The sequence below is a fragment of the Bubalus bubalis genome, chromosome 11 (assembly GCF_019923935.1).
Source record: "Bubalus bubalis isolate 160015118507 breed Murrah chromosome 11, NDDB_SH_1, whole genome shotgun sequence".
In the NCBI taxonomy this organism is placed as follows: Eukaryota; Metazoa; Chordata; class Mammalia; order Artiodactyla; family Bovidae; genus Bubalus; species Bubalus bubalis.
In genome coordinates this window covers 65,239,910-65,253,070 of record NC_059167.1, presented here as the reverse complement: position 1 = coordinate 65,253,070, position 13,161 = coordinate 65,239,910, and the positions used below count along the sequence as shown (strand labels likewise).

The 13,161-nt window shown below is 38.7% G+C and overlaps 1 protein-coding gene across 14 annotated transcripts in view; it reads right to left on the bottom strand.

The window, feature by feature from the left end:
• Positions 1 to 13,161, bottom strand: part of TTBK2 (tau tubulin kinase 2) — a 145,376-nt gene that overhangs the window by 17,276 nt on the left and 114,939 nt on the right. For all 14 annotated transcript variants that reach the window (XM_044925158.2, XM_044925155.2, XM_044925154.2 and 11 more), the window contains 4 exons: positions 12,305 to 12,462; positions 6,549 to 6,765; positions 4,034 to 4,245; positions 1,706 to 2,294 (listed from right to left, as the gene is read on the bottom strand). In XM_044925158.2, the coding sequence (XP_044781093.1) occupies positions 1,706 to 2,294; positions 4,034 to 4,245; positions 6,549 to 6,765; positions 12,305 to 12,462 (1,176 nt within the window). The remainder of the gene's footprint in view (positions 1 to 1,705; positions 2,295 to 4,033; positions 4,246 to 6,548; positions 6,766 to 12,304; positions 12,463 to 13,161) is intronic.

The following is a 13,161-nucleotide window of genomic DNA, read 5'->3' as shown; positions in this document are numbered from 1 at the left end:
TTCCTTTCACATTATCATAACAAACAAGCAAGCTTGAATGAAAAAGATATAAACTGTTTCCCATCAGGATATGTCGTAATTTAAAATATTCAGATAGAATGGTAAAGTGTGTTTTATCATACTATCTAAGCCAGAGCATATAAACCAAGCTACAAAAGATCTAGAGAGACTAACTGGTAGTACTCCCTATTTAATATGTCTGCAATTAAGACATAAGCAGATATACCTACTCTGGCCTAAGATCTGCATACAGTTCCTTACTGCCTCTGGATCTAGCTTTTGTGGGTCTCACGTAGTCAGAGGGCACCAATGCTTACTGATAAGAACAGGGTAACAGGTATCCCCATCTAAATGCCCAGACTTAGTGCAAAGAGTAGAGTTTCCTCAAAATGTTCCTTTGAAGGCCTGTATCAGAATTATCTTCATATGGACTCTGTGGGAGAGGGAGAGGGGGGGAAGATTTGGGAGAATGGCATTGAAACATGTAAATATCATGTATGAAATGAGTTGCCAGTCCAGGTTCGATGCACGATACTGGATGCTTGGGGCTGGTGCACTGGGACGACCCAGAGGGATGGAATGGGGAGGGAGGAGGGAGGAGGGTTCAGGATGGGGAACACATGTATACCTGTGGCGGATTCATTTTGATATTTGGCAAATCTAATACAGTTATGTTAAGTTTAAAAATAAAATAAAATTTAAAAAAAAAAAAAAAAAAGAATTATCTTCAACTGCTTGTTAAAATGCAGATTCCTGGGTTCTCACTCTCCCAGACCTCCTGAAGCAGAAGCTATGGAAGTGAGGCTGGGACTCTATTTTGGGAACAATGGACATTAAAGGTGGAGAACTACTATCAAAATAAAAATTAAATGTGGAAAAAAGGTTGGAAAACCACAGTTTAAAAGGAATGTAAAATATGAGGAATTTCTGGGTGAATGTTATGTAGAAGAAACAAAAAATGATACCTAGTAACAGTGTACAGTATAAAGTATAAACCATGAATGGTTAAATATATGCCATCTTCATATAAAATATAAAAATTTCTATAATTACAAATTAAAAAAATCATTATTATATATACACACATAGACACTTCTAGGGGTCTAATTATGTTATTCTGAAATTAGGTTATAATGACATTTCACATATTAGGTTGTTTATCCTGTTAGAAAACACTTAGAAATTTCACATTGTTAGAAATTTCACATTGGGAGATTAACTACAGAACTTAGCCCAGACATCATTCCCTTACAGTGAAAGTGAAAGTTGCTCAGCTGTGTCCCACACTTTGCCACCCCATGGACTATACAGTTCATGGAATTCTCCAGGCCAGAATACTAGCGTGGGTAGCCTCTCCCTTCTCCAGGGGGGTCTTCCCAACCCAGGGATCGAACCCAGGTCTCCCGCAATGCAGGCCGATTCTTTACCAGCTGAGCCACAAGTATGGAAGCCACAAGCTAGAAGCCCAATAATACTGGCGTGGGTAGCCTATCCCTTCTCCAGTGGATCTTCCTGACTTAGGAATTGAACTGGGGTCTCCCTGCATTGCAGGTGGATTCTTTACCAAATGAGCTATCAGGGAAGCCCCATTCCCTTATACCCATGTGCCAAACTTAGGCCTCCACTGAGAAATCTTAGTTGATATATCCTGTTTTAATAGCACCTTGAGTGGATGACAGAAAAATGACAGGAGCAAATAACTTACCGCTGTAAGGGGTCCTTCCGCTTGCGCCTCCATTGGACTTGTGGGTGTCACTGTGATAAACTGACTAGCAGCTCCAGCCTGGAATTCTAGCCTATCTATATATTGCTCTGAAGCAGCAGTGGCAGGGCACTCCCCAGAAAGCACAAAGACCACACCTGAGGTTTCCTTCTTTAAATGATCATTTTCTGCCCAAGGACCCAGTTGGAGCTTTTCATCTTGAGGCGACTCCTCTAAGACTTGGAGGACTTCGGGCTCCTCATCAGAAGGGCTTCCAGTTGTTTTAGGGCCTAAAGCCTCATTTGTCCTAAAGTCCTGAAGGTCCTGTTCCTTGTCCACAATCACCCATTCTTTGGAATCAACCTCCTGCTTGCAGGAGCTCAAGTTAACGGCTACAAATCCATTGCTGCCACCACCGTCTGCCTGCTCAGGAGTGTTGACCGAGGCAGGCTTGGAAGCGTCTGGAAGATATTCTTCATCATAGTGCCAGATGTGGTCTGCACGGGACACAGCTGGAACACAAGGCTTATGAAGCAGAGCAGGGAGAGTAGATTCTTTTCCTGCACTGGGATCTTTCTGCATTTTCTCCAAGCTTAAGAAAATGAGTACAAGTTATTTACTTGTCCTAGGGAAAATACTTACTATATAACCTATATGCTCTATACAGAACTAATATTTACCAATAGATGAAAGAAAACAATATGGATAAAGCATTAGGAACATTTCACAAGCTAATAATGCTCTTCCCCACCTGTCATAATCCTGTTTTGGAAGATAGAGCCCATGGGAGGAAGATGACTCTCCTGTTGCCAGGCAGGAGAGTCTTAACCAGGTTAACTAGGGTGACTTGTGTGATCCATTTCATCTTTGCTTGGCCAAGGCAATCACAATGCCCTCTTCTCTCTGCTCTGAGGGACTGAGGGAAAACTTACCAGGGGCTTTTGCCTCAGCAGAGGCCCTAAAAAAAGGAAATGAGGACGCCAATATGCACCAGGCAAATACCTTCTGAACTTGTTTTGTCTTCAGAGAGGTATATAAATATATATTCGTTTATATAAACTCCTCCAAAGACAGGGCTAGGCAATAATGAGACGGGTGGTATTTGGCTGCACTGGCTTCTGAGAACTGCTCTTACCTGCAGGGAAGCAGCTGAAGCAATACCCTGTTCCTCTCCTTTGTAATCAGGTGCTTCACTTCCTTCCACTGTTCCCAACTCATTCCAGGTTTTGGCTTGAGTTTATTTTCTCAGAGTACTTCTATTCTCAACTCTGTCTTGTCTTTCAGCTCTTCCCTCAGCATGGACCCTCTTTTAGTTTCATTCTTTTGTCAGACTAATTCTTTCCCAAACTAAGGTTTTATCCCTATTACACTTTTATTTTTATTCCCAATCTCATGAACAACTGAAAATGTTTAAACACTGCCTCAGCACATCCTTTTGATTGCATCACTGTAGACACAAGCTTACATCACATAGCTGTGAGAATGAATGAGTACCACGTGAAGAATACACAGTTATGAAGTACTGCTTAGATGGAAGCCAGACTAGACTAGTCCCCAAGTGGCTGAACTGTCTTCAGACACCATAACTACTATGTTAGTCAAATACATGGTACTTCTAACCTCATATTTCATTACTGATAGTAGTCACCAGGGATATATTGAAGGATGTTACTATTATTAAAGCCTTCTATAACTCAAAAATATATCTGAAGTTCTTTTCAAAGTTTTGTTTCAGTTTTTTTTTTAATCACAAATGGAGATAATGGGCCTTATAACCATGAACTACAAACAGTGGTTACCTATGTATATACCTCCGAAGTTCCGTCTTTCCTTTTGTCTAGGTAGAACGATAAACAATCACATCTCTTTCTCTTTTTCCTATAGCATTTATTCATAGAAGGCTTTCATTGAATTGAACTGCCTATCACTTGTATATATATTGATTTTTCCCCTGTTTCATGTACTCTTCCACCTTCTTGCCTATTGCCATCTTTCCTAGGCCCTCTCTAACTTACACTCCTCCATTCCAATAAGAGAGATCACCTTCCAAACAAAGCCACTTCAAAATGTTCATTTAATTCCTACCTAGTCTTAGGAAGTTACCCGCTCCCATGGCCAAAGGCTCTATGTTACAGGACTGGGAACAATATTAGAAAGAAAGTCACATTAAGAATGAGAATGTTAACTAAAAAACATGGATGACGATGGCACCTTTATCAAATCAGCATTACAAAAATGCAAGAACTCCTTATTTGAAAAATTTTACATAATAGAAATTAATAATAACAATAGTATTTTAGTTGCTTTGAAAAAAGAAAAACCATTTTATACCAGGTCTCAAGAAACTTGTCAGTATCTGGCTTTGGTTCCAACGCCAGGCGTTTCTCCAGCTCAAAGCTGTGGATAGAACGTAACTTTCGCACCAATGGAACATCTCTGTCTGGCTGAGTAATCTCTGAGCGGACACGAATTGGGGAACCAAGGCTTGGAGCATTCAGAATACCATTTGCTTGACCATGGCTGTTTTCCTCTTCAGTAGCAGCCTAGGCAAAACATTAAAGAAAACCATGAAAAACATTCTAGTCACTATACATGGTAGGAATCATTGAAGTCTTTCAATATAAACAAGTGTTTGAGATGTATTTTTCAGAAGATTAGGGTATTTTGGCCAGTTTAATTCATTATTATTAGACTATTAACCCTTTACTAAATAAGTTTTCTAAATTTATTCTCAGATTCAGTATTTTAGTGTTTTATATTTTGGTGAAATAATGTCATTTGTAGCAACATGGATGGACCTAAAGATTATTATATTAAGTGAAGCAAGTCAGATAGAGACAGATGCTGTATATCACTTTTATGTGAAATCTAAAATATGACCCACATAAACTTATCTATGAAACAGAAAGACTCACATGGAGAACAGACTCATGGTTGCCAGAGAGAGGGGGTGGGGGAAGAGGTGGAGTGGTAAGCTGGGCTTAGTAGATGCAAACTATTATGTATGGAATGGATAAACAACAAGGCCCTACCGCACAGCACAGAGAACTATATTCAGTATCCTATCATAAACCATAATGGTGAAGGATATTTTAAAAATAATATATATATATATATATATATATATGCATGAATCACTTTTCTGTACAGCAGAAATTAACACATTATAAATCAATTATATATCAATTTTCAAAAAATTAAAACAAAAAAAACAAAAAAAAAAACATGAGTTAAAAAAAGAAAAAGAAAAAAGAACAGTTTGCTCCCAGGAATTCCCTGGTGGTCCTGTGGCTAGGACTCAGAGCTTTCAATGCCTTGGGTCCAGGTTCAATCCAAGATTGGGCAACTAAAATTTCCACAAGCCAAACAGACAAAAAGAAAAAGAGGAGCTTGCTTCTGGTACTATAAAGACAGACAGAGGTGACACTACAAAAATCTGACACCAACTTCCTGACTACTTTTCACTACTTTTTCCTGATTACTACTAGTCCAGAATGGAGAAGGAAATGGCACCCCACTCCAGTATTCTTGCCTGGAAAATCCCATGGATGGAGGAGCCTGATGGGCTACATACAGTCCACAGGGTCGCAAAGAGTTGGACACGACTGAGTGACTTAACTTTCACTTTCACTAGTCCAGAAAGTTCTAACCAATAGCCAGACACACAGGGGAGCACATCACATCAACGCAGAGAATGTTTCTGCAAATAACTCTCATATTCTGTTAACTGTTAAAAATTATATAGTTTGAAAATACAGTATGTATTGTCCAAAGATAGGCCAAGCTCCTTAGAAGTGATCACTAAGATTCTTTTTAGTCTATATTTCCCATTCACAAAGAATGACTAGCCAACTTTCTATCAATCTTGTTAACAGATATCAGCCAGGAGTCTCATTTTATACCTATAAATGTTAACCTCCTTCCCAACGAAATCATAAAAAGAGGACGTACCAAAAACTAACTTATTTGTAATTCACTGTTCCTCCATCCCATTTATCTTCATCTTATTGTCCATGAAAATAGAAATGACCAGAAACAGTAAAACTCAAGAGAAATTTAAAGACAATCTACCCCAAGATAGTATACTAAAAATCATTTAATGCAGAAATCTGTATCTCTCCCCATACTTACAAGTGGAAAGTGAAAAAGTTAAAGTGAAGTCGCTCAGTCGTGTCTGACTCTTTGTGACCCCATGGACTGTAGCCTACCATGGGCTTCTCAGTCCATGGGGTTTTCCAGGCATGAATGCTGGAGTGGGTTGCCATTTCCTTCTCCAGTGGATCTTCCTGACCCAGGGATCAAACCCAGGTCTCCCGCATTGTAGGCAGATGCTTTACTGTCTGAGCTACCAGGGAAGTTCACCTGCTTCCAGTTCTAATGAAGAAAAAATCATGTTACTTATTCAAAATGCACTTTGCCAGTTCATGACCAATTTGATGCTTTCCACTTCCAATCCTCATTTCGTCTCCTCCATTTGAGACAGTTTTCAGAATGAACACTTAGACCTCCATTAGTCTCCACTATGGTAGAGGGCCAGAGTCTTGCCGTTTTATTTGGAAAGACCATTAAATTCTGTTCTACAGATGTATCTTCTTTTAGACTCCGCCTCTGGTTATTTTTTAAAACTACCTTCATCTTCCACAAAATATAAGATGAAGATTTTTTAATGTCCACACCTGAATGCTATGGGCAAAATTAACCAAAAAATACTGCAATCATTAATATATAAATAACTACCAACAGAGTGTTCTACTTATTCAAAATTGAGAATCATGATACTCTGCTAAACCAATAGGAGAAAAATGAGACAGAGATACATATCATTTCCTATGCAAGAAATATGCACCTTACAAATCCCAAGCTTTATCTTATTCCTGTTGGTATCCATCTCTTCCCAGACATCCTTCTCCTGGGGACGAGGGTGTCCCAGAGACCCGGGCACTTTATCTGGTGACACACCAACAGGGACGCCATTCTCTCCATCACTAAGCTGCTCGTCTGGAAACACCTCATCTGTATTTTCTCGAAGCATGTCTCCTGGGATGGGAGTGGCGTTGGCAATTCTGAAAGTGATAAATGAAAAAAAGAAAGAAAAAAGGGCAGAAGTTTAAAAACACCAGAATCAAAAATTACTATGGGACTATCCTACCTTTTGTTTCTAGATTTAAATGATGAAGTCTATACATAATTAAGATAGTAGAAGAAAACAAAAACCTCAGAAACTTAGGGCATGCCAATTCTACGAAATAAACAGCATTTTGATCAACAGAACTTTCAAGCTGATTTAAAAACACAAATTCTGATACAATAGTTAGCAATCACTTTAAAAGCATTTATTTTCTATTGACTCTGTGAATTTTAATATATTCTATTCTTAACCTATTTTTCTTAGAGAATAACAAAAACTATAAACAGAAAAATATTGTGTTATGATTCTTGCCTTCGAGGGGAAACAAGAAATTTTCTAACTATACAGTTCATATGGTTCTGTATGAACTGACCAGGAACAAACTAGAAAATATTAATTGGCATTTGTCCATATGTTCTTTCAAAGTAATTTCATGTCCAATTTACATAGTTGGTCATCACTCCCCAAGACTTCTGGCCTATGAAGGGCTTTTCTAGTTCTCAGTTATAACTCACTAAGTGATCAGATGCCTGCTGGCTCTGATGTTCTGTAACTAGTATGTTCTACTTTATAGACTATAGTTTATTTGTTTTTTTAATATTGCTGACTGAACGTAAGATTTAGCACACAGCAAAACCTTTTCTTAAGAGGGATCTGCAATGTCTAAAAGTAGAAAAAAAATGCCTTCAGCAGATTATATTGACGCACACAATTATTATGAGTGGGAAAATGGATGTCTTCTCAGTGAACCACTCTAAAGGCCCAAGTGTTATACATACGTCGCGCTGTGAGAATAAGGAAGATATGTGACGGGAGCACACGGCCTGTGTTTGCAGGCAAGGTATAAATTATAGAAGCAGACTAGGGGTAAACATTAAGAAGATATACGGAAGAACTGGACAGATGTCAAGACAAGTAATGAGACTGAACATCCTTTTCATGCCCTTTCCCATAATATAAGGTAGGAGTCGGCAAATTAGGGCCTATGAGCCAAATCTGTTCATCTACTTGTGTAATACTATGTGTGGCACATGGGCATGCTCATTTGTTTACACACTGGCTGTACTACTTTAGCACTACAGGGGCAGTGCTGGTGGTGACAGACAGCAGAGCCCACGGATATTCACCTGGCCCTTAGTTACCAGCTAAGGCTTGCTGACCCCTGATCTAAAGCATCCTCTTACCTTCTACACTTTCACCCTCTACGAAGAGCTAAGAGTTGTGGGACACAAATTATCGTTTTTTCTCTTTAACACTGATTCTCTAGGGTTTTCCAGGTATTCGACCATATCATTTGCAACGAGAGAAAACTCAGAGGTCAGTGAACTTTTTTTCAAAGAGCCAGATAGTAAATAGTAGGCTTATGGGTCTAATACTTTGCAGGCAAGATGGATACTAAAACGAGTAGACAAATGTATGATGAAAAATAAGTATATTCAAACAGCCTCAAAGTATCCTGAGTAGTAAAACACAAAGTATTACTGAGTAGTAAAACACAAAGGGAAAAACAGCAACTTTATGGTAAAAAAACCTAACACCACCTTAACCAGATTACCAACATTAATATCATCAGTAATAAGACATCTTGACATTACGTATCTCCTTATTCAATGCTATCAAGTTTCCCCTTATTTTGGCTTTAAATGTATCCCACAGATTCTGATATGTACTGTTTTAGTTATCAATGTTTTTCCTATAATTTCAGTTTCCATTTCCCCTTTTACCCTAGAGTAGTTTGATAGAAGGTTTTTACGTTTCCAGGTTGAAGAGCCTTTGACACTTTTTTGTTAGTAAATAATAGATGGGCTCGATAAAGGACAGAAATGGTATGGACCTAACAGAAGCAGAAGATATTAAGAAGAGGTAGCAAGAATACACAGAAAAACTGTACAAAAAAGCTCTTCACGATCCAGATAATCACGATGGTGTGATCACTCACTTAGAGCCAGACATCTTGGAATGTGAAGTCAAGTGGGCCTTAGAAAGCATCACTACAAACAAAGCTAGTGGGGGTGATGGAATTCCAGTTGAGCTATTCCAAATCCTGAAAGATGATGCTGTGAAGGTGCTGCACTCAATATGCCAGAAAATTTGGAAAACTCAGCAGTGGCCACAGGACTGGGAAAGGTCAGTTTTCATTCCAATCCCAAAGAAAGACAATGCCAAAGAATGCTCAAACTACCGCACAATTGCACTCATCTCACATGCTAGTAAAGTAATGCTCAAAATTCTCCAAGCCAGGCTTCAGCAATATGTGAATCGTGAACTTCCTGATGTTCAAGCTGGTTTTAGAAAAGGCAGAGGAACCAGAGATCAAATTGCCAACATCTGCTGGATCATCGAAAAAGCAAGCGAGTTCCAGAAAAACATCTATTTCTGCTTTATTGACTATGCCAAAGCCTTTGACTGTGTGGATCACAATAAACTGTGGAAAATTCTGAGAGATGGGAATACCAGACCACCTGATCTGCCTCTTGAGAAATCTGTATGCAGGTCAGGAAGCAAGAGTTAGAACTGGACATGGAACAACAGACTGGTTCCAAATAGGAAAAGGAGTACGTCAAGGCTGTATATTGTCACCCTGCTTATTTAACTTATATGCAGAGTACATCATGAGAAACGCTGGACTAGAAGAAACACAAGCTGGAATCAAGATTGCCGGGAGAAATATCAATAACCTCAGATATGCAGATGACACCACCCTTATGGCAGAAAGTGAAGAGGAACTCAAAAGCCTCTTGATGAAAGTGAAAGTGGAGAGTGAAAAAGTTGGCTTAAAGCTCAACTTTCAGAAAACGAAGATCATGGCATCTGGTCCCATCACTTCATGGGAAATAGATGGGGAAACATTGGAAACAGTGTCAGACTTTATTTTTTTGGGCTCCAAAATCACTGCAGATGGTGACTGCAGCCATGAAATTAAAAGACACTTACTCCTTGGAAGCAAAGTTATGACCAACCTAGACAGCATATTCAAAAGCAGAGACATTACTTTGCCAACAAAGGTCCGTCTAGTCAAGGCTATGGTTTTTCCAGTGGTCATGTATGGATGTGAGAGTTGGACTGTGAAGAAGGCTGAGCACCGAAGAATTGATGCTTTTGAACTGTGGTGTTGGAGAAGACTCTTGAGAATCCCTTGGACTGCAAGGAGATCCAACCAGTCCATTCTGAAGGAGATCAGCCCTGGGATTCCTTTGGAGGGAATGATGCTGAAGCTGAAACTCCAGGACTTTGGCCACCTCATGCGAAGAGTTGACTCATTGGAAAAGACTCTGATGCTGGGAGGGATTGGGGGCAGGAGGAGAAGAGGACGACAGAGGATGAGATGGCTGGATGGCATCACTGACTCGATGGACGTGAGTCTGAGTGAACTCCAGGAGTTGGTGAAGGACAGGGAGGCCTGACGTGCTGTGATTCATGGGGTTGAGAAGAGTCAGACACGACTGAGCGACTGAACTGAACGGAACTGAATATCTGTTTCTATTACAGTGTGATCAGATAAGGTAACATTTCTGCTTTGTGGAACTACCTCTGTTTGGTGACCTGATAACTGATCAATTTTTATGAATATACCAGGGGCACTTGAGTGGATGGTGCTATCTCTATCATCAGGGTATAGGAGTTGAAAAATATGCCTAAGTTGTGTTGTCGTCTTCTATTTCTTATTCTTCATTCAGCTGAATTCAATCTTGAACTCAATTGTGAACACAGATTGAACTGTATTACAATCTCCAGTTACTGGTGTGTTTCTTTGTATCTTTGAATCTCTGGTATTTGTGGCTTTCTAAAGATTACTGCTATGATGCTGGCGACTAAATATTAATAAATACTATGTCCCATTTGTGAATTGTGACACTTAGCATTAAAAGTACCCCTCCATCTCTGTAATGTTTAATGTTTTGTGTGTGTTTTTTTTTTTACTTGAATGCTACATTGTTTGATATCAGGATTGCTACTTTCTATTTCCATTTTCCTGATTTATTTTTGTCTATCCCTTTCTGAAATGTGTTTTTCTTAGTGTATCTCTTGTATGTAGCAATGTAAACGGAACTAAAAATCTTTTAATAGATGTGCCCATGCATATTTATCTCGATGACTGCTAAGTTTGGTCTTAATCCTGTTATAGTATTTTATAATTATGTGTACTTTGCTATATTCTCTATAAGATAGGCACTCTTTGTACTTTAAAAAATATATATTTTAGAAGCTTTGCGTTTTTGTTTTAATGGCCACCTTTGGACATTTACCTTTTAAATGCTCTTAGTCCCATTTTCTTATTTAATCTTTTGCTATTTAGTTTCTCACTTGTAAAGTAAAGTGGCTGGAACAGGATGATGGATTCCAAAACCAGATAAGCATGAGAAACATCTGATGTGTATGAACTTCTGTTCCACATGCCTAGATGTTCTGATTTAGTAGGTCTGCTCTGAGTCCTACAAATAGGTATTTTTAAACAAACATCTATGGTGGTTCTATTGTAGCTAGTCAGGGTCTCACATTTAAGAACTCTTAGACTAACTAACTGGGCTTCCCTGGTGGCTCAGACGGTAAAGAATTTGCCTGCAATGCAGGAGACCGGGGTTCAATTCCTGGGTCAGGAGGATCCCCTGGAGGAGGGCATGGCAACCCACTCTAGTATTCTTGCCTGGAGAAATTCCATGAACAGAAGAGCCTGGCGGCTACAGTCCAAGGGGTCACAAAGCGTTGGACATGATTGAGCAACTAACACACAGACTAATTAGGGATATCATCTCCAGTTCTATGGGTCCATGTAAGCTTTTCTGAGTCAATACGCTCTAGTATCTCATCTCAATATAAAAGGAAAGCAATGGATTAGTGATAGAGAATCCCAATTAGGTCACTGTATGGTTTTTCCCTATTTGCTCCTTCTTTTAAATCGGTTTAAAGCAATTAGAGAACAGGTTTTAAAAAAAAAGGGGGAGGTCAGAAAAAGGACAACTTCCTCCAAATAAAAAATAACAAAAGCAACTGTATGAATGCATATGTAGAGAAAAAGACATTAAATAACAAAAATAATACTAACCTCTTTCTAATACACTCTGAAAATTAATCACTTTCATAAGAAGAATAGCTACATGTTTTGTTCCCACTAAACTTAAGCAGAAGATAGTTAGAAATAATTGTGGCTGTTGTTTCCAGGATCTCATATATTCTTTAGTAGTAAATGCAGCAAATGCCCCTTTGCATTTGGAAGAAAACCTTCTGTACATCTGACATTAACAAGCAACACCAGTTCTAAGCGGCCATTTCACGGTATAACCTGTAAGTACTTTCTAAGAAAAGTAAAGGTGAACAAAGTCATGTATAAGAGCAATGTTAATTCCAGGAAACCCAAAGGCATCCCTGTGTCTTCGCATTTGGTTATCTGAGGCAACCTGGATGAAATAAAAGACATTTCTGCTACGAGAATGCATCTAGAAAAAAGACACTGCTGAACACTGTTCGGGACATACCCAATGGCTGCAGGGGTCAAACGGGTGTGCAGCTGAGGAGTGGCGGAAGTAGTGGTTGTGGTGAGGGAGCCATCAGTTCCAGTCTTCTCCCAGTCAAAAGGATCACTTTCAGTTACTCCAAATGCCTTGATGCTGTTGTCAAATACGGATGTAAGCAGCTAAATCACAAAAGGAAAAAACTGGAGTAAGCCAACAGTAAACACAGTCACTTTATTCTATAAGAGAAAGCACCGCAGACTCTTAAATTAGTTGGGTAGTATCACGTTTTAAAAAAGCCTGATGATACAAATAGGGGAATTTGAATAAGGACTACATAAGGATGATGATGTTCAATTAGCATTGATTTTTCTCAGTTGAGATACAGATTTTTAGTTACGTAGGATATGTATTTTATGTAGGAAGATAAATAATGAAGCATCACACTACTTTGTGATGATTTGGCAAAAGGAAATATGTATTATATGTGTATGTGTGCATTCAGTTTCAATCATCTAAATGATCAATTTTTTTTTTGGAACATTTTTATATGCTTCAACTTAAGTGACCAAGGTTAACAGTTGGTATATCTAGGTTAAGAGGTATATAAAACTTCATTGTGCTTTCTTAGAATGTTTTTGCTGGTTTGAAAAATTCTTAAACTATGTGTATGTGCACACAAACTATCAAAAAGGAAATCTGCTATTGCTTTATATTACACATTCTTTGACTTTATGTCTTTAAATTCCAAAAGTCTGGTGTAATATCGAGAAAAATTTCATAAAGATCTTCCTTTACTGTTTGACAGTATGCAACACTTTAAATTTTATAGTTAAAACTGGATTAAACTCTCATCATTTCTCTCACTGTTAGTATCCTAC